The sequence below is a fragment of the Abramis brama genome (genome assembly GCF_963993115.1).
Source record: "Abramis brama genome assembly, chromosome: 4".
In the NCBI taxonomy this organism is placed as follows: domain Eukaryota; kingdom Metazoa; phylum Chordata; class Actinopteri; order Cypriniformes; family Leuciscidae; genus Abramis; species Abramis brama.
This window is the reverse complement of record NC_139966.1, coordinates 55,486,228-55,506,373: the sequence shown is the minus strand read 5'-3', so window position 1 is coordinate 55,506,373 and position 20,146 is coordinate 55,486,228. Positions and strand designations below refer to the sequence as shown.

The window sequence follows — 20,146 nt, the reverse complement described above, 5'->3', positions numbered from 1 at the left end:
CTTAGAGGAAGCTTCCACATTCGTTTGTGTTGCCAAACCAGCTCACGACACGTTAATTTTAGCTCTGTTATGCATTAGAGGAAAAAAAACATGAAGCAGTGTTGTATATGACTTCTGAAGTTGCAAAGAAATGTGGGATAAAGGTAGTTTTAAGATTTCTCTTAGTGGTTACAGCAGCCTCCCTGTGGCTTTATGAATTATCAATGTCAAACCAGTCTTGATACTATTTTTAATTCTGTATTTGCAAACAGGATTAAGACGCTGGTGTGTGGGAAAGCATGTGTCTTTAGACATGCAAACATGTTCTGCTCAGTGTGACTGCTGCTATCTTTGCTCTGGGGTTTGTGGCACAGCTGAAGCCGGTCTGTTTTTACACACTGTGTGAATGTTTTCGTAGAAATTGAAAGATGAAAAGCAGTTTTGAGACTAAGGCCAAAATCCAGCAGTATATGGAGGCCCAAAACCTGCGGAAATTAATAATAAATAAATAAATAAATAAATAAATGAGAGTTTCTCTTATTTCCATGTTGCATATGGAAAAGTAAAAATAAATAAATATGGAAATAAATACATGTGAGAAATAAATATAAAAATAACTGAATGCATAAATAAATATAAAAATAAATGAAAGAATAAATAGTAAAGAAAAGTTAAATCCATTGATCCAGAGGTCTAGCCCATCCGTCCGTCCGTCCATTCGTCTGTCTTGGTCCATCTTTCCTTCCATCCAAATGTCTTGCCCGCCCATCCAGTCTCCCATCCATTCTCCCATCCTTCCATCTGCCCGTCCATCCATCCATCCATCCGCCCGTCCGTCCATCCGTCCATCCGACCATCCATCCATCCATCCATCCATCCGACCATCCATCCATCCATTCATTCATTTTGAGGTTTGAATGTACAAACTTTCAGATCTTCAACCGGTAGAACACAGCTCCCGCTTGTGAGAGAATCAGTGGCTATTTTCTGTTTGTGGGAAAGACCAGTGGATACTGTAATGAGTGCATGTGAGTCAGAGATGATGAATCACTCCATTAGGCTCAGTCCAGCGGCGATTCGCTCTCTGCCCTAGAGAACGGAAACTCTGTTTTGCACACTTCAGAAAACACCATCCACCTTTAAATTGTTAAATGGATGATTCTACTTTCCAGTATTACTCACTTAAGAGTACATCTACTTTTTTAATAGTATATGCAATGCCCCTAATGTTCACGACACACGTTCACCGATTTTTATGGTAAACAAATAGTTAAGGTTACCTTGTTGCTTACATGAAGAAAATGTATTTTATTAAAATATTCCGTCAATGAAAGTACAGGTACATTAATAAACTTTAATTGAATACATTTGTATGTGACAATAAATGCGGTAAAGTAAGAAATATTCAAGCCTGTAAAGTGTTAAAAATATTCAGAATCTAATCTGAACATCTCGAGCTGGTGTGACAACCATCATATGACATCATATTTGTATGAATAGGCTATATTTATGCCGAATGCCACTGAAGAGAAAGGGTGTGTCCTAGAGAGAGAGAGAGAGAGAGAGAGAGAGAGAGAGAGAGATTGATTGTTGCTCTCAGGTGATGATAGGTCGATAGAAGGAAGAGCTCTCGCGCCGTGTCTTTCACCTGTCTGCGCGCTCAGGGCTGGTCTGAGACGCGCGCTCATTCCCCTCAGAGACGCGCTCGGGAGCGTGAGTGAGTTCTCCTCTCGCGCGCCAGGAATAAAGCGAAGCCTTCGGTTCGACACTTCAGTTCAATGAGGCTGTTCGTGAACTATTGGAGTACTCAAGCATCGCCACAGCATCGTAGAGTAACGTTACTCCCCTCGCGTCATGTCTCACTCTGAGAGATGGGCAAGTTCGACGAGCACGAGAGGGTAATCCTCAACGTCGGGGGCACGAGGCACGAAACTTACCGGACCACGTTGAAGACCCTGCCGGGCACGCGTCTGGCCCTGCTCGCCTCCGAGTCGGACCTCGAGTCGGTTTTGGACCAGCTGCAACAAGTCCCGGGGTTCATCGAGTACAACGCGCGCAGCAACGAGTACTTCTTCGACCGGCACCCGGGTGTCTTCGCCTACGTGCTCAACTACTACCGGACCGGGAAGCTGCACTGCCCGGCGGACGTGTGCGGACCGCTGTTCGAGGAGGAGCTGTCCTTCTGGGGCATCGATGAGACGGACGTAGAGCCGTGCTGCTGGATGACCTACCGACAGCACCGGGATGCTGAAGAGGCGCTGGATGTGTTCGAGATGAACGTGGACAACGACGAGGACGACGAGTACGGCAAGCGACTGGGCATCGAGGATGTGGTGTCCGCAGACGGCACCGTCAGCAGGTGGAGGAAGTGGCAGCCGGTCATCTGGAACCTGTTCGAGGACCCGTACTCCTCTAGAGCCGCCCGGGTAAGAGCGCATGCAGCGCGGAGTCTCCAAACGGTTGCGCGCGCGCGACTCTCTTCCAGTGCTTAAATAGAACATCCAAACAACGTCTAAACTCAGGCATGCGTGAAGATAAGTCTGTTTTGCGTTTAAGTTCTCATGCATGCTTCTAAACATGTGCGTAATGTGTGCTGGAAACGTGTCAGGATAGGGACGAGAGCGTGTGCTGGTCACCTAAAACTGTTTAAAACCTGTTACAATTCCAACAAACTTAGTAAAGACATCACAACTCGTGCTCGTAAGCTCTCGTGCGTGAATCGTAATGGTGTGCGTAATGGTCAGATACACGTATTGGAGAGGCAGGTGTCACATATTAATAACTCTCAAATCTAGACAAAGCAAACAAATCACAGACCATGCATGCATGCGTGAAGATTTGTGTTTTTAAGCGCCCGTGCCTGTACATTTGAACGCGCGTAATCTCCAGATTTACATTGGTAACAGGTGTCAGTCACATATCTGTGATGAAAGCGCGTCCTTTAAATCTCAGCATTAGATTGTCCAGGACGTAAAACTTCTCAAGTGCAGGCATTTTATCCTCTGTTAAAAAACTCTTGGTTAAATTTGGCCTGATTAAGGGAGAGAAAATAATCACAGCCCTCCCACACTTACGTGACCAACCCAGAACCATAACGGAGCTTCTTTTTCGTTAGTCGGCATTTGAAATAGTCTTAATTAAACGATGAGTTGGAGGAGGCTGGTAACGTCAGTGGGAAAGAAAAATATTAATTATTGAGATTATTGCAGGCACATTCAGATGCACTGCAGAGATCAGGCAGATACAGTTTTAAAGATCTTTTCCTTTCCTGCTTTGTTTTCTGAGTAAATGTCTTAACTTATTTTGCTCTGATTATATGCATGGTAATGCATCTACTAGTGTTTTAGTTTAAAATCCTCAGACTGTTGTTACTCACCTATAAGGATACATTTTTTTTTCTTCCAGTTTTTACCTTATATCAGTTGTTTAATTGAAAGTTTACTTTATTTAGAGAAACAAGGGCAATTTACTTCAAATGATTACAATGAGAGAAATTGTTTTAGACTGATGTTCACATTAATGGTCAACCTAACCCATATTATGTCATTTTCATGATATTATTGGCTGTCAAATTGGGAGTTTAACTTGAGTTGGTCTGTGGAAATGGGTTAATTGGTCGTGATTGAATTTTGCAGAGATGGACCAAACAAGTAGGCGAGGTGCTCATCAGAGCTGTTGATCAAATCAATAATTAATTGTTTCTGTAGACATGTAATTTCAGGCTTTGTCTGCTCTCTCAATTTTTAATGAGAAGTAACTGTGACCTTGACAAACTGACTAAGAATAAAGGGATTCTTCATCCAGAATTGAAAATACTTAAACTACTCATTCTTGCGTGTTACGCAGCACGTTTGAGCTTCAGCGAGAACCAATGAGGTTCATCCTCGTGTTACGCAGCACGTTTGAGCTTCAGCGAGAACCAGTGCTCGAAGTGGGGCGGTACTCACCGGTACACAGTACCGGCACTTCTGCATTTTACTCCAAAGTGTACCTGCACTTTTTCTTGCGTACCGCTACTTCTCACATGCAGCCAGTACTCTACCACTGACAAAAAAGCGTCAGTATCACGCCCATTTCACATATACTGCGTTTGCAATGCGTATGCGGTGCGTTTTATTTTTTCCGCATCCATATTAACAGAGCTTTCACACTGCACGCGGATGCAGTCCGGCAATGCGTTCCAGGAGCGGTGCGTATACAGCAGTCCAACGATCATTTCTGCACCGAGTCTATTTTCGCTGTGCTGCACGTGCTGAATTAAAGTGACAGCGCATGGTTCGTGGTCAAAATTAACACAGAATATGACATGAAAATATAATAATCTCACTATAAATGCATTTTATTAAATAAAATGTAGTAATCTCACCATATCTCCAAGTTTTGTTTTTCACTGTAGAAATCTCAAATGTCATGATGCCAATGCAAGAGAGTACCGGCACCTTTTCCCCCCCACTTCAAGCACTGGCGAGAACCAATGAGGTTCATTCTCGTGTTACGCAGCACGTCTGAGCTTCTGCGAGAACCAATGAGGTTCATTCTCGTGTTACGCAGCACGTTTGAGCTTCAGCGAGAACCAATGAGGTTAATTCTCGTGTTACGCAGCACGTTTGAGCTTCAGCGAGAACCAATGAGGTTCATTCTCGTGTTACGCAGTAGGGGTGCACAATTCAGAAAATGTCACGATTCGATTCGATATCGATTTTTAGGCTCAAGATTCGATTCAAAATCGATTTTCGATTCAAAAACGATTCTCGATTCAAAAAAACGATTCACAGTATGTAAATGTTAGGGGTGGGAATCTTTAGTCACCTCACAATCCTATCCAATTCCAGAATGACTCTTTATCTACTCCTCCCCCCTCCCCTCCCCTCCCCTCCCTATTAATTCATTAGTTTACATAGGTAATTAAGTACTTTTTAAAAAAAATTACAAATTAAAATAAATAAATAATTAAAACAGTTGTATGTTAAGAATTTTAAACTAATATAACTTCAAAACATACAAGTAGCAAATAATAAAGAGGAGCATAGAAACATAACAAACAAACAAATAGTGCTTTCAGTAGCCTATTTAAGATTATCAACGTTTTCCATTCAAGAACTGTGAGTGATTTTTCTTCATCTTTACTTGTTGTTTTTTACTATGACATCATAGACTGCGGGAGATCTATTAAGCTGCATTCACGCACGGATCTCTTTTGAAATATAAGAAGTAAAGTGGTTTGTCCTGTCCGTTTAATCCCTTAAGACATAACTGGCTGTGTTTACGTTAATTTTGCACAAGTATATTAAACCACTTACACGGAGTCGCACAGCCGCATGCGCGAGCAGTCTACACAAACAAAGCGCGCGTGTCAGCATTTGAAATTGAAAGCAGCCTTCTGTTAGTCAGGTTCATATTTTAAATATACAAGTCCACTGCATTCCAAACCACATAAATGATGACTTCGTAGAGCATTTGTAAGGAAAATACCGAAAGGCGAGACAGCACGCTTCAAGTGTAACGTAACATCAAACAAAGCGCGCGTCTCTCACAGCGCATCCTGTGCAATGAAGCCTGTGAATGTCCTTGTAATTCGCTTCAACCTTTCCGAACTTATGAAAGATTATTTTACGGAAAGTTTGATTGGTGTATGTATGTGTGTGAGGAATTGGAAGAAAGCAGATTACGGGTGTTTCTAAAGCAAACTCAGCGTCATCGCATATCTGATTAAAAACTAAGCTCAGAATCGATCCAGAATCGTTGGAGAGAGAACGATGCGATGCATCGATGGATCTTTTTTTTTTTCTCCCACCCCTATTACGCAGCACGTTTGAGCTTCAGCGAGAACCAATGAGGTTCATTCTCGTGTTACGCAGCACGTTTTTGCTTCAGCGAGAACCAATGAGGTTCATTCTCGTGTTACGCAGCACGTCTGAGCTTCAGCAAGAACCAATGAGGTTCATTCTTGTTACGCAGCACGTTTGAGCTTCCGCAAGAGGTTTGTTCTCGCGCCTCAAGCTGTTTCGGAGGAGCTTTTGTTCATGTTCGCTGATTAATGTTTATGTGAATAAAAGCCTAAATTAAAGGGGACCTATTATGCCCCTTTTCACAAGATGTAAAATAAGTCTCTGATGTCCCCAGAGTGTGTATGTGAAGTTTTAGCTCAAAATATCCAACAGATCATTTTTTTACAGCATGTTTAAATTGTCACTTTTTGGTGCTCAGAAAAACGCGCTGTTTTAGTGTGTGCCCTTTAAATGCAAATGAGCTGCTGCTGCACGGCCCAGGGGGCGGAGCTTCACGAGCTCGCGCTCAGTCTCAGGACAATTTCATCTCATGGAATGATCATTTCAGAAACTCTCAGTAACGGTGTTCATTTCGACCTGGACTCGGACAATAATGCCTATACAGAGTCAGAGTGCTGTATGGAGATGAAACAGGTATAGTTTAGTTTAATTACGGTTATAACGTATTTGTCATCCGCTTGTATGTATCCACTATTAATGGCCTACAAGTCTGCTGTTTCGGACCAGGTCCGAATGATGATCAAAAATATACTGATGAGTTTAATAAAGTTTATTGTACATCACACAAAAGATGAAGCGTCAGTTTTACTCCAGAAAATCACCGTAAGAGCTGAGTAAACACAGTATAAGAAGTGCGCAAGTACATAAACTAATTTCGGTAGAGTTGAGGGAGCATTTTCTTTGAAAACAAAATAATTCCACCTCATCTTCAGCGGCTGCCTCAGATTTCGGGAGTAAATAGAGAGAGCTGTGTGGATTAATACATCCAGCCACACAACACGTACAACGCTTGGGAGACATTCTCGTCAGTCCAGCAATATGGCGGATGTGTACAACTCGCTGTGAACTCGATCAGGGCGGGTCTATGTTAGAACGGCAGTGTCTGTCAACACTCGTGGGCGGGGCCTGTGGCTTTAGTGATGTCACTAAAGCCGCATTCTGAAAACAGGTCGTTGGGAGAAACTGCTGATGATTTATGGGGATTACTAAAACAGGAGTGAGTGGATTTTTATCACTATTGGGTGTTTGTGTACACACACTGCCAACACACATTTATGTCCAAACAGCATGCAAAAGTGAATTTTGCATAATAGGTCCCCTTTAAATCTGTTCATCATATAAAGCAATTGCGTCTCTTCAGAAAATTTGGACTAAAACGCTCAATCCATAGGGATTAGTTTTACAATCTCTTTATGAACGTTTTGAAGCGTCAAAGTGGTAGTTGCGTCGCTGTCAATGGAGGGACAGAAAGCTCTCAGATTTCATCAAAAAAGATCTTTGTGTTCTGAAGATGAACGAAAGGCTTACGGGTTTGGAACGACATGAGCGTGAGTAATTAATGACATAATTTTCATTTTTGGGTGAACTATCCCTTTAAGATTCTTGTGCTTTGTTCTCAATGAGCATTTAAATATGTGCAAATTTCTTCTAACAGAGACCTGTTATTAGCAGGACACATTTCCCAGAATTCACCTCGCAGTTTCTAGTTTGCATCATTGTGCTCCCATGATGTCTTCTGCCTCTTTTAATCCATCTGTTAATGTAGCGGAGGCTGTGATCATGTTGACGTGTGTGTGTTTTGATGCCGAGCGTGCCGTTGCCACTTAAGAGGTTAACACTGGCGCACGTCTGAAGATGCTGCGCCGAGACCGTTTCCATGGTGACCTTATCGCTCATCGGCCGCCCATGTTCATTCAGAGCAGCGATTGATTTCAGGAATTCAGTCAAGCACAAACCTGCCTTTAAACACAGTGTGCGTCTGCTCGTATCCTCTGGCACTGTTTGAAATGAGTGCGTGTGTGACATATTGTTTGTGTGGATGATTCATGCACTGGGAAAAATAACACGGTCATACAGATTATGTGTATTTATGTGGGCACAGATGAGCCGAATGCTGATGCCGGCAGCTTAAACTTTGTTGTCAGTCATTTTCTTTAGATCACTCGCTGAGTGCTGATTATCTCGTTGAGTTTAGCGTGTGTTGAGGCAGTGGGCGTTTTTTCGTGGGATGTTAGTGTCCGTGTTGTTCGACTACAGTAATGAAACATGGATCTTTTAAGGAACATTTCACCCACAAATAAGGTTCCAAAACTTATTTTGAAGAACAATGACATTAAGAACAAGCTTTGAGTTGTTGTTGATGATGATTATCTCATTGTGCATCTAAAATATGTCTGTAAATTGTTGCTTAGCTCAGTTTTTTTTTTTTTTGAAAGCATGAACAGCATTTGCTACCCATTTTTGTGCCATAATGTGACGCATGTCTGAGTTAAACATAATAATTAATGATGAAATGTAGCGTGAGTCTTAAAGGAACAGTTCACCCAAAAATAAGGTTCCAAAATTGAAGATGTTTTGGAGGCTTGAGTTGATGATAATGATGATGAAGTTATTGTGTAATCTAAAATATGTCTCTAAATTTGACCATAATATGATGCACGTCTGAATAACTAACAAGAATATGTAGTGTGAGTCTTAAAGGAACAGTTCGCCAAAAATGATGAAGATATCAACACAAAAGAAGATATTTTGAGGATCTTTGGAGTCCAAACATCACTGAATCCCATCGACTTTGACAAAACACTGACAATATCCTCTTTTGTATTCAACAGAAGAAAGGAATGACATGAGAGTAAATGACAAAATTGGACGTGGAGGCATTTCAATCATGTTCACCCTCCAAAACATCTCCATGCATCTCAAATAAGTGCTGCTTTTTCAATCTGTCATTGTTTACTATCATTGCTGAAACACTTGTTGCATTTAAATTAATATCAGTTGCCTGTGGCTGCTTTCTGATTGCATAGTGCTTGTGTTCACGCACTGAGACAAACATGCATGTATATGCGACATATTGACCAGTGTTTCTTTAGTCCAAAGTCCAACATTAGCATCTTCCTTGAAGTGCACCGTTTATAGGCTCTGTGTGTCATTTTAGTGCGAGACAGTAATTACAGATCTGTCTTTCTCGCTGCTGACGGGAGGACACTGCGAACCACTGTTGGTGTAAAATGCGAGAGAGAAAGATGTGTGGAGAAATTAAACCGAATGTTAAACAAGCTGTCGCTCGACGCCGATGTTTTGGTTTTGTGTACTGTGGACGAGAGTGGGTTTGGCTTTCATGTTCAGCTCGTTTGAATCTCACACACATGCATTAGTGTGCTCATTTCGGCCAGGACTGTCTTTTGTGCTGTGATAATTGCATAGGCTTTTTCCTGTATCTGCACAAACTGCTTTCAAGTCCTCCGCTGAGCCGGTCCACGGCTTCAAACGCCCCGCTGGAGAGAGTAACACAGGCTTAATGAAGCCATTCAGACCACCGAGGCCAATTTCACACACACACACACGCACGCACACACGCACGCACACGCTGCTTTCACTAATCGCTGATTAAATAGCAAATCAAACTTTTGTACAGATGTTGTGTGTACACACACACACACTCCAACCTGTCACAAAAAGCATCAAGACACACTTCGCCTACGTTTCTCTTTAGATGACACTGAAAACGAAGCCGCTCTACTGATCTTTAACTAATGGAGGAAAACTTTCAAGATGTGCTTTGACAGCATTTCAGCGCGCGAGTGTTTAATAGTGTTTAATGTTTTGAAAGAATGAGGTAGGAACGAGTGCAAAATATTATCACGGTTCGAGCAATTTTGTTGGCATTCAGCTGAAATAACTATTATAAAAAAATTTGGCACGCTCTATACAGCATTTTTGCATTAACCTACTCCATGTGTCTGTGTATAGTATATACATTAGTAAACCCTCCACAATCCATGTAAATATGGTGTAGCAAAAACTCTACGTTGACATTTCTACTCTCGCACCTTTATATACCACTATCACACTTCATAAATAATGAATCATTTAGCCGTTTTCAATGGATACACGGATATCACTTTACGGACCACATGCTGTCAACTTTTTTTTTTTTTTTTTTTTTTTTTTTTTTTTGGGGGGGATCAAGAGACGTTTTTCTGATGTCTACATTTCCATCCGTTCAGATGAGATCGAATACTGTACAAACTTTTCTCATCCCGACATCTTTCATCTTTAAACATGTCCTCTTTGCCTGTTGTCATTGTCAACTCTTCTCACACATGCATGTAGCTTTTGCTTTAGTTTATTCTTCAAATAAGGAGTAAAAATAGAGCACTACATCATGCTCATGGGAGGTTATAGAGAGGTCATTCTCATACTTTTACAGCAATAACAGGTACAAGAAAGACTTTGAGCAGGAAAAGAGCGTGTGCTTTACTTCAGGTGTACAAATAGTTAGTTTGAAGCTAAAATGGGATGCTGTCTTCATCAAACACACACACACACACACACACACACACACACACACACACACACACACACACACACACACACACACACACACACACACACACACACACACACACACACACACTGTGTTGAGTTCAAGGGCAGTGTGTGCCCGACTCAAAACTCAATAGGGATGTGAAACTTACACTCCAGTGTCTCCACGTTTAGTGTGTCTCTCATTGGCCTTTTCTCGTCATTCTTTTTTTAAATATGGATTATTGTCAATCTCTTCTGTTTTTCTCTGATTGTCAGTAAGCTTTTGAGGTTTTTGTAAGGTTTTGGATAGTAATGACTAGTGTTACTACATCCTTCTAAAGGAACTACTAATTATTTGGATAGTAGGTAGTAGTATTCATAAGTGCAGATCACGGGAACACACTAATGACTCAAGCATTTCCAAATCCATCGGAAGTAAGACCTTAACCTCAAATGCTTACAATGACTTACAATATTAGGTAGTTATCATGATGTTCACTTTACAATACCGATCCAAATAATTAGTTATTCCTTTGGTAATACTTGAGTCATTACTAGTGGGTTGCCATTACCGTATTTAATTATTTTAATAACTTATTATACATTAAGAGTTCAGATGCAAAAAGTGTATTCTAGAATGATCATTTTTATGAAGCTCGTATATTTAAGTTCAGTAATTTCACTTAAAGGCACAATATGTAACTTTTTTGCTTTAAAAATAGCAAAAATCACTTACTTACATTATCCCGACTGTTTCCAACAACTTTCAAACCAGGAGAAATTTGTAATTTAATTCGAGAAACGTCCCGTTTCTTTATTTCCGTTTTGTCGCCGCCAATGCCGTCATATCCACGTTGTCCCTGGTTTCCGCTCGTGCTGCCATGGCAACCAGAACTATGAACCAGAGCCGTCTGATAGTAACCAAAGCGACTGACGCGGACAACTTTGTAGTTCGCAATGTCTATCTGCACGCTGTTGTTGTTTCGTTCAAACATTATGGACCATGGCAAGCAGACTTTGGATAAAAAAGAGAACTAAAGCGAGAGTCAATATCAGCGCGGTGTTTTCGAGATGCCGAGAGCTCCCATAGACAGTATATAAACGAGAGCTCCACGTCCGAGACTTCGACCGCTCCTACATGTACTTTATTAAACAGGTGAGCACATTTACATAAAACTAATCAATGTTATATAGTTCAACAATGATAAAATGTCAGAATATGATCTGTATGTTATTCTAATGTTGATCTAGTTTACTGCTAGTCTCATACAGACAGACTAACACATACATTTAAACACATTCAAATGCAGTTTAGTGTGATAGTGTAATGTTAGACCAAGTGAAACAGCGCTGCGTTACCTCACAAGTTTAATTTGTCTAATAAACTGACCTGTGAGTAGTAATTCTGCGTGTAGTTCGGTAGAATGAAATGTCCATATTCCTCTTATATCCGCGGGACTCGCGTCGCGCTTGGAGCTGATAGCTGTCTCTTAGCAATCCCGAACTGCTTCATATCACAGTCATGATAAAAACATTGATGTATTCAGTCATCCATAAACATTATTAGATCGGTCGGCTTGACGTTGACGACAAGATCCATAATTCTTAGCAAATGTTGCGTCATCAAACTACGCCTTTGTTATTGTAAATAGGTTAGTGACCCCTAGTGGAGAAAAAATCCCATACTGTACATTTAAATGGCAATGAAATTTACCTATGAATTGTCATTTAAGTGAATTTACTGAACTTAAATATACGAGCTTGATAAAAATGATCATTCTAGAAGAAAATTTCAGATGACACTTAGAGGCTTTTGCATCTGAACTCTTCACATTGTTAATTTTGAACCTGTATATAGTAGTTCTTAATAGCTAATAATGAACTACCTCATTCAACAAGTGCTGTTACTTACTAATTTGTTTCTTGTTAGTTAATAGTTGTCACTAGAGTGTTAATATTGCGTTACTCGTTTGTTCCTGTGTTCTTATTCATTAATGACGGAACTATATTCTAAAGTGTTACAGAGGTTACCTTTCATCTTTTCTCCCTTGTTTCCTCTTCTGTCCTGTTCTGTTTCTCCTTTTTTCCTTTTCTTTCTCATGTTTTCGGACTGTGTGTGTCCTCTCTGCTGGCTTCTGGATCATAACGTTTCTTCCTCGGCGTCTTGAAACTCCAAACTTGGACAAATCCGATCCAGTCACCGGGAGCTCGACGTCTTATCCGATTGACCCGCGTGTCCTTTTCCATCAGATGCAGAATCGATGCAGCTTTGCCTGTAAACGGCTCGTCTTTCTCCCAGAAAGCTGTGAAACCACAGCAATCGGATATCTATTTCACATTCCTCCACAAAACATTCACCTTCAAGACGCTGATCAGACCGTCTCCAGTGTCCTGCTCCTTTACGGACGTGAAACTTTACTTGGTGTCACTCGGAGAGCGTAATTGGAAAATATTAGCTTGTGTGGTGCAAGGTTAAATGGTTTATACGCTCAAGCTGTCACACCTCTAACTCATGCGGTTCAGTTTACATGTAGCGGTGGTGTTAAGCGTTGACATTTAAGGCTCTTCACTCTCTATTGGTGTGTAAATACACTCCATTAAGTGAAGGCCTCTTCACTGTGCTACTGTACGCCGGCAGCCGTAATTATCCTGTTGAGTTGAGTTGAGTTGAGCCGGGCTGCTAGTCCAGGTTTAACTATTAGGAGTCACTTCAGCCAAGCGGGAACGATCTCCTCGTCTGAATGGCTCTCAAAAGCCACGAGAGAAAGCCTGTCTCGCTCTCTAGTGCATCTATTACTGTCAGACTAAATTAAGACACACAGTTGAACTAGATTGAGTTTGTGAAATCAAGATAAATCTGAGCACTTGGTGTTGTCATAAATGCAATTTGCAACCAGTGAGTTAAACACACTGTAAAAAAAAAATATTTCTCAAATAAAACAAAGAATATTGGCAAACGTTTGACAAGAAAACACTGTTTTTTTTCTATTTCAGAATTTCATGTTTAATTCAGTGTTACTTGTTTCTTTGTAATTTGTAAAAATGTACTGGTAAATATCAGAGTGAATTTTTTTTTTTCTCTCGAAACTTCATACTTTGTGGAATTGATCGGATAATGAAAAATGTCTCTTCATGTGAATGGTTTGAGTTGAGCGGCTGAAAAGAGATTGCCGACTTCAGCTGAAAAGGAAAGTTGTTTCCGAAGTTCATTAAAAAATAAATGGTTTAGGATTTACTTTGAAACAATTTTCACTCCGAAATTGCTAGTAAATTTGACCAATAATGGTAAAGAAATAGCAAGTAACACATTGAATTAAACATTAAATAATGAATTGTATTTTCTTGTAAAACATACCATTTCATTTACAATTTAGAGAAATAATTGTTTACACCGTGGAGCTGTTTTTAACTCTTACTGTACCTTTAGTATGTAAATGAGCTCTGTTGTGATTGGCTGGACTGGCCAGGGTGACTGTGGATATGCAAATGAGGGTGGTCATATATTAATGAGCTCATTACCAAGATGGTTTAGGAAACAAGATGATTCAGTAAACCGTTGAGGAAGCTTTGTAAACGTTAGTCTCGTCACATTAGCCCCTTTAAATCTTATATTATGCAACTTTTTATAAACAAGAAGAGACCTTTACAGTCAACAGTATGATTATGATGATCTTTTCTATATAGTTTAACTTGAGCTTTTCATCGCTGCATGTCAGATGACATTTTCAACCCGCTGCTGTTGAGTAATAATAATAATTACAGTAATTTGCCGAGGAAATGAACGTATAGTAGAGCTGCATGCATAAGTGCAGTCGAGTAATAATGAGTCTAGACTGTTTTGTTTTTTTTCTCTCTCTCTCTCTCTCTCTCTCTCTCTCTCTCTCTCTCTCTCTCTCTCTCTCTCTCTCTCTCTCTCTCTCTCTCTCTCTCTCCTCTCTCTCTCTCTCTCCTCTCTCTCTCTCCTCTCTCTCTCTCTCTCTCTCTCTCTCTCTCTCTCTCTCTCTCTCTCTCTCTCTCTCTCTCTCATATATATATATATATAACTTGTATAAATACCTCTTATACAAGTTTCTATTTATTTAGCCTTGTATTGTGGCAGGAGAAGACATATTTAGCTGCTAGCCATGCCGTGCTTTTATCTTCCCCTAATAAAAAAGGAAGCTTTTGGTCCTCAGTGTAGGTAGTGAAGCCTGGTATATGTTTTTAAAATTTTTGGAAATATTTGTTTCTTAAGTCTTCATATTTGGGACATGTACATAGGAAATGTAATTCTGTCCTCTCTTGGTCTCCACACTTTTAAATGTCTACCTCTTTCAATTTCCAGCGCTCTCTCTCTCTCTCTCTCTCTCTCTCTCTCTCTCTCTCTCTCTCTCTCTCCCCCCCCCCATCTGTATGACAGTGAGATTTGTCGTTGCACCTCTCCGTCACACTCTCATAGACCGTACAAGTCCTGTAGATTCAGTTTGTGTCTCAAATAATACATTTGATATCTGGGTCATTGTAGTTTTTATGTGTGGAACTGACTGACTTATTCACATTCAAGCTCTGTTCTGAAACCTACATACACAGCACGAGTACAACACTGATTTGTCTTGTGATTTTTGTAGCTTGTTTTTGGTAAAAGTGTTTATCCTTCACAGAGAATGCATTGTCTATACAATGTACTTAAATACAAATGAAAAATACTATGTATTGTAGTGGCCAAAAGTAATGAAAATCTTCACCCTTTATTTACATATTAAACATTTGTTAAAGATTTTGTAAGAAGATTGTGTAGTTGTGCTTGGAGTCAATTGATTTATTTGTGATAACACAATTAAACATGTCAAATTGTATGGACATAATTTTTTTTTTTTTTTTCAGGCTTTCAGAAAGAAATTATGAACGCATGCCAGAACCAACGAAATAGGATTATGTTATGCTTTTTCCTGGTGAGCTTTTTGTTTTTCTATGCAAATTTTTTTTTTTTCATAGTAAAATAAAACCTGTTGCTGTAGTTTTGCCTTTTTTTATGAAATTTTTTTTTTTTCAGGTAAATGCCTTAACCAAGTTAACTAGTGTTTTGTACTTCCCTCATATTTAATAAAAAATTAAATATTTTTCCTCATAATTAGATGGTTTAATCAAACTTGTTGGGTCATTAAAAATAAATATCCCATCCAGATATCACTTTTGGCCGTGTGTGTGTGTGTACCTATATTTATGTACAGTATGTATTATATCAAACTCAATTTGAGTGTTTCATATCAGACGCTTGTGAAGATCCATTTCAGACGCTTGCTGGGTTTATTACAGAGATTCAGTATCACTTTATCGATGTTTATTTACTCTATGTAATCCAGTAAGATCAGTTTACATTTCTGTTTACTAGGAGAGCTTTGATGCTATAAAGCTGGTTTCATGTTTGTTAGGTCTTGATATTTGATATGTATTTTGGTATTTCTGTATTTGATCTGAACTGACTTTAACCCTCATGTTGTGTTCCGGTCATTTTGACCTGGAGAGGATTTTCTTTTTCCCAAAAATGCAAGTTAATGTTATCACATTCGACTAAAACTTACTGACTTTGCTCTCACAGGGTATAATGATGGGATATATAAAAACCTATTGCACTAGTGGTGTTCTCAGTCAAAAATGACAGGCCTACAAAAAATATCGAACAAATCTCACATTATGCTATGACAAATATTGGATTCAATCTTTTTATTCAATCTATTTTTACTCAATCTCTGAGGTGGATGAGCTCAGATCAGTGAGGCCTACGATTAACCGCCTCCAAAAAACAAACTCAAAACCTGTGCTAACTGAAAGAAAACAAGATGACACACAGATTGAATCTCATTAATGATAATATAGCATAACGAGAGATTTACAAGCAATACTTTTTGACCCGGGACACGAAATTAGGTTCTTCAGCACAGCACTTTTTTTTTTCTTTTTTTTTTTTTTCAGATCCATCATTTCAACTATAACCTACAGATTTAAATGAGAGTAAATGTAATTAAAAATATTCAAATTATGATTTGCACTCAAATTAACCCAAGCGAGAATATTTATGGACCAATATAATCTAATTATACACTCTTCAGGGAGATTAATAGCCACAAAAAAAAAAAAAAGTGCATTAAAATCATTCGCAATGTTGTAAAATCAACACAAAAATCGTTGTGAATATATCAAGAAGTTTCTCCCATCATTTGAGGTCCGCATGCAGGCCGTCCGTCAGTTTCTGTACGGCAGTAATTAACTGAGAGCTGCTATTACCCTGGGAAACATTAACACGTCTTAAGTGTTTCTAAAATACTGTTCTCATTTCCCCTTATAAACCTGCTAACCTCACTGCATTACTCTGACACTGCGTCTCGCCTCTAAACTAATAACAGACTAATAATAGACACAGTGTAAATATCATATTTTTGTCTAGCACTGTGACTTTATAGCTCCGTCTAATGAGGCCTGGGTGAGATATTGCATATGTTTGTGATGAGTTCGCTGGCGAACTAAAACTAAAAAGCATCGTAAATATCATGATTTATTTGGCCAATAAATTTCCTGAAGACTGAATAGTTTCATGACTCTATTTCAACTTGTGAGTATGAGAGCGTTATGACAGGAATTACTTTTTTTGTGCAAAGTTTGTTTGTAAGGTTGATTCATTTCTGTGAATCAAATCAAATTGTTCTATTCAATAAATCGATTCAGTGTTTTTTTTTGTGTCATCGTCAGATCTGTCTGTCTGTCTGTCTGTCTGTCTGTCTGCTTTATGCTGTCTGTCTGTCTGTCTGTCTGTCTGTCTGCTTTATGCTGTCTGTCTGTCTGTCTGTCTGTCTGTCAAATAATTACAAAGAAAAGGCAAATAACATTAAATGTGAAATTTTGAAGTAGAAAGACTCTTGTTTCTTGTAAAACAATCTTTCAGTTACAACTTTGCAAAATCATATGTATGTAAATGATTCATTAATATTATTCATTTTGTTTATTTAAATTGTTTTTCAACATTTCACTTAAATTAAATAGTTTTTTGTTACTGTTCGGTTGAAATGATGGTTCCTAAAAAAACCTTCACAGCGAATGCATAAATATATATTGAATCTTGAATAACATGTGAAAGTTGACACTGGTGCTATATCTTCTTCTGTATGTGAGCTGTTTGAATTACAGACTCAAAGATTATTTTGTTAGGATGAAATAAATGATTTCTTTTTTCCCAGATAACTTTGCTTTAAGTGACAGAATGAGATCACATTGATTTATCATTTATCTGTCTCTCTCTCTCCCGCTGGCACGCTTGCTTCATCCTCCTGTATACACACACACACGCGCGCACACACGCGCACACACACACACACACACACACACACACACACACACACACACACACACACACACACACACACACACACACACACACACACACACACACACACACACACACACACACACACACACACACACTCTCACACACTCTCACACACTCACACACACACACACACACACACACACACACACACACACACACACACCCCTGTGAAGGTGTTTCATGGATCTGCTCTCCTGACCTCTTGAGTGCCGATATGAATGTGTTGACGGAGGGCTGTCAGCGGTCTGGGTTGGAGAGTCATTTTGCAGGCAGAAATTGCTGCCGTCTCTCTCTCTCTCTCTCTAACACACACACACACACACACGCGTACATACGGCGGCTCGCTCTTTCTCAGCATGTTACACACACCTGCTGCTGCTCAGCGCTGCCTGTTTTCTGCCACTTTCACGTGTGATGTGAAATTACACACAAACTGGGGGACCAGTCATGTTTAGAAGAAAACTATCATGGGTTGGATCTTGTGTGTTACTTAGTGCTATACAACTATATATGTTAAAGCTGGCCAATCTGTCTAAAATATATTTTTTATATATATCTTTTTTTTAAGTCTATGTTTTATTGTGAAGTAGACGCTTTTCAGCGGACTTCTAGGACATGGTAAGTGTCTATGATGTAGAAAAAATATAATAATAATAACATATTTTGGAAATTGAACTTAATGCCTTAATTTAAAAAATTAGGATTATTTAAAATTATTTTTTTTTAGGATACTATGCATCCTGATAAAGTTCCCTTGGCCTTTGGAATTAAAATAGCCCCACATCATCACATAGCCTTCACCATACCTAGAGATTGGCATGATTTTATTTCAGTTAGCCTAAAAGCTAGTTTGATTTGCATTGAGAGATGATCTTATGGAAAGTACCCCATGCCAGTCTCTAGGTATGGTGAAGGCTATGTGATGATGTGGGGCTATTTTAATTCCAAAGGCCAAGGGAACTTTATCAGGATGCATAGTATCCTAATTTTTTTTTTAAAAAAATACTTAAAAATAAAAATCTGCCTGCCTCTATGGGAATTTAACATAGGGGTGTACTCACTTATGCACCATGTATTTTAAGGAAGAACATTTATTTATTTACGATACATTATTCATTCACAAAGAAAATTGGTGTCCTTAAAGGTTGGATTTTTCCTAATTTTTTTAATTAAGGCATTAAGTTCAATTTCCAAAATATGACTTTTTATTCCTCTTTTTAGTCAACTTTAGCATGGGTGTATTCACTTATGCATTGCATTGCACTATATATATATATATATAAATATATATATATAAATATATATATATATATATATATATATATATATATATATATATATATATATATATATATATATATATATATATATATATATATATATATATAATTTTTTTTTTTTTTTCTTTATATATATAAAAATAATATATTTTTAGAGGAGATAATTTGGCATTATATTATATTGTATCTAGTGCTGTCACATCAATTAATCACATCGATTAATGTAATGCACACCATTATACATTATATAAACACAAACTTGTATGTTGGATGTGAATAATCGATTTGACTGCAGTAAATGTATCCAGTCAGTCTAATTTATTTATACCAAACAGCCATGCATTGTTAATGTGGGAAATCTCAGTTATATATGATAAATATATAATGCCTGGTACATGTGGTTTAGTGATGTACAGTATGAAATATGTTGTTAAATTGTGATCTGACAAGCTAATTTCGTTGTCAGAGAGCAGTTTTTCATGTGATCTGTTTCATGGCGGCGCTTGTTCTTGTGATTTCCACGATGGATGTTGAAATGTTTTGATGCTTTACGGATGTTAGACATACAGTATATTGTAGACTTTTTAATTAATAGTTCACCCAAAAATGTTCATTTTCTGACTCAAGGTCGGTCTGTTAAATGCTGTTAAAATGCTAAACTTTGTCTTAATTTTCAACTTGAGAAGACGTAGAATATAGTGCATTACTCATATGGACCACATTTGTGACCCTGGATCACGTCACCAGTCACGAGTCGCTCGGGTAAATTTGTGGCAATAGCCAACAATACATTGCATGGGTCAAAATTATCGATTTTTCTTTTATGCCAAAAATCATTAGGATATTAAGTAAAGATCATGTTCCATGAAGATATTTTGTAAATTTCCTACCGTAAATATATACAATATTTATTTTTGTGAGTGAATGCAGCACAATCACCAACATAAATGCACAACTTTAAAGACAATTTTCTCAATGTTTAGATTTTCTTGCACCCTCAGATTCCAGATGTTCAAATAGTTGTATCCCGGCCAAATATTGTCCTATCCTAACAAACCATACGTCAATGGAAAAACCAGTCACATACACCATGTGACTGGTTTTGTGATCCAGGGTCACATTTGTGATGCTTTTAGTCCGTTTTCTTTCTGCCTTTGTGTTGAAAGAATGTCATACGAGTTTGCAGCATTATGAGGGTGAATAAATGA

The 20,146-nt window shown here is 38.7% G+C and overlaps 1 protein-coding gene across 6 annotated transcripts in view; it reads left to right on the top strand.

The window, feature by feature from the left end:
* The first annotated feature begins 1,325 nt into the window (after positions 1-1,325).
* The window catches only part of kcnc2 (potassium voltage-gated channel, Shaw-related subfamily, member 2), a 49,430-nt gene continuing 30,609 nt past the window's right edge, over positions 1,326-20,146 (top strand). For all 6 annotated transcript variants that reach the window (XM_084112045.1, XM_084112050.1, XM_084112049.1 and 3 more), the window contains exon 1: positions 1,326-2,405. In XM_084112045.1, the coding sequence (XP_083968171.1) occupies positions 1,851-2,405 (555 nt within the window). In that variant the 5' untranslated portion in view covers positions 1,326-1,850. The remainder of the gene's footprint in view (positions 2,406-20,146) is intronic.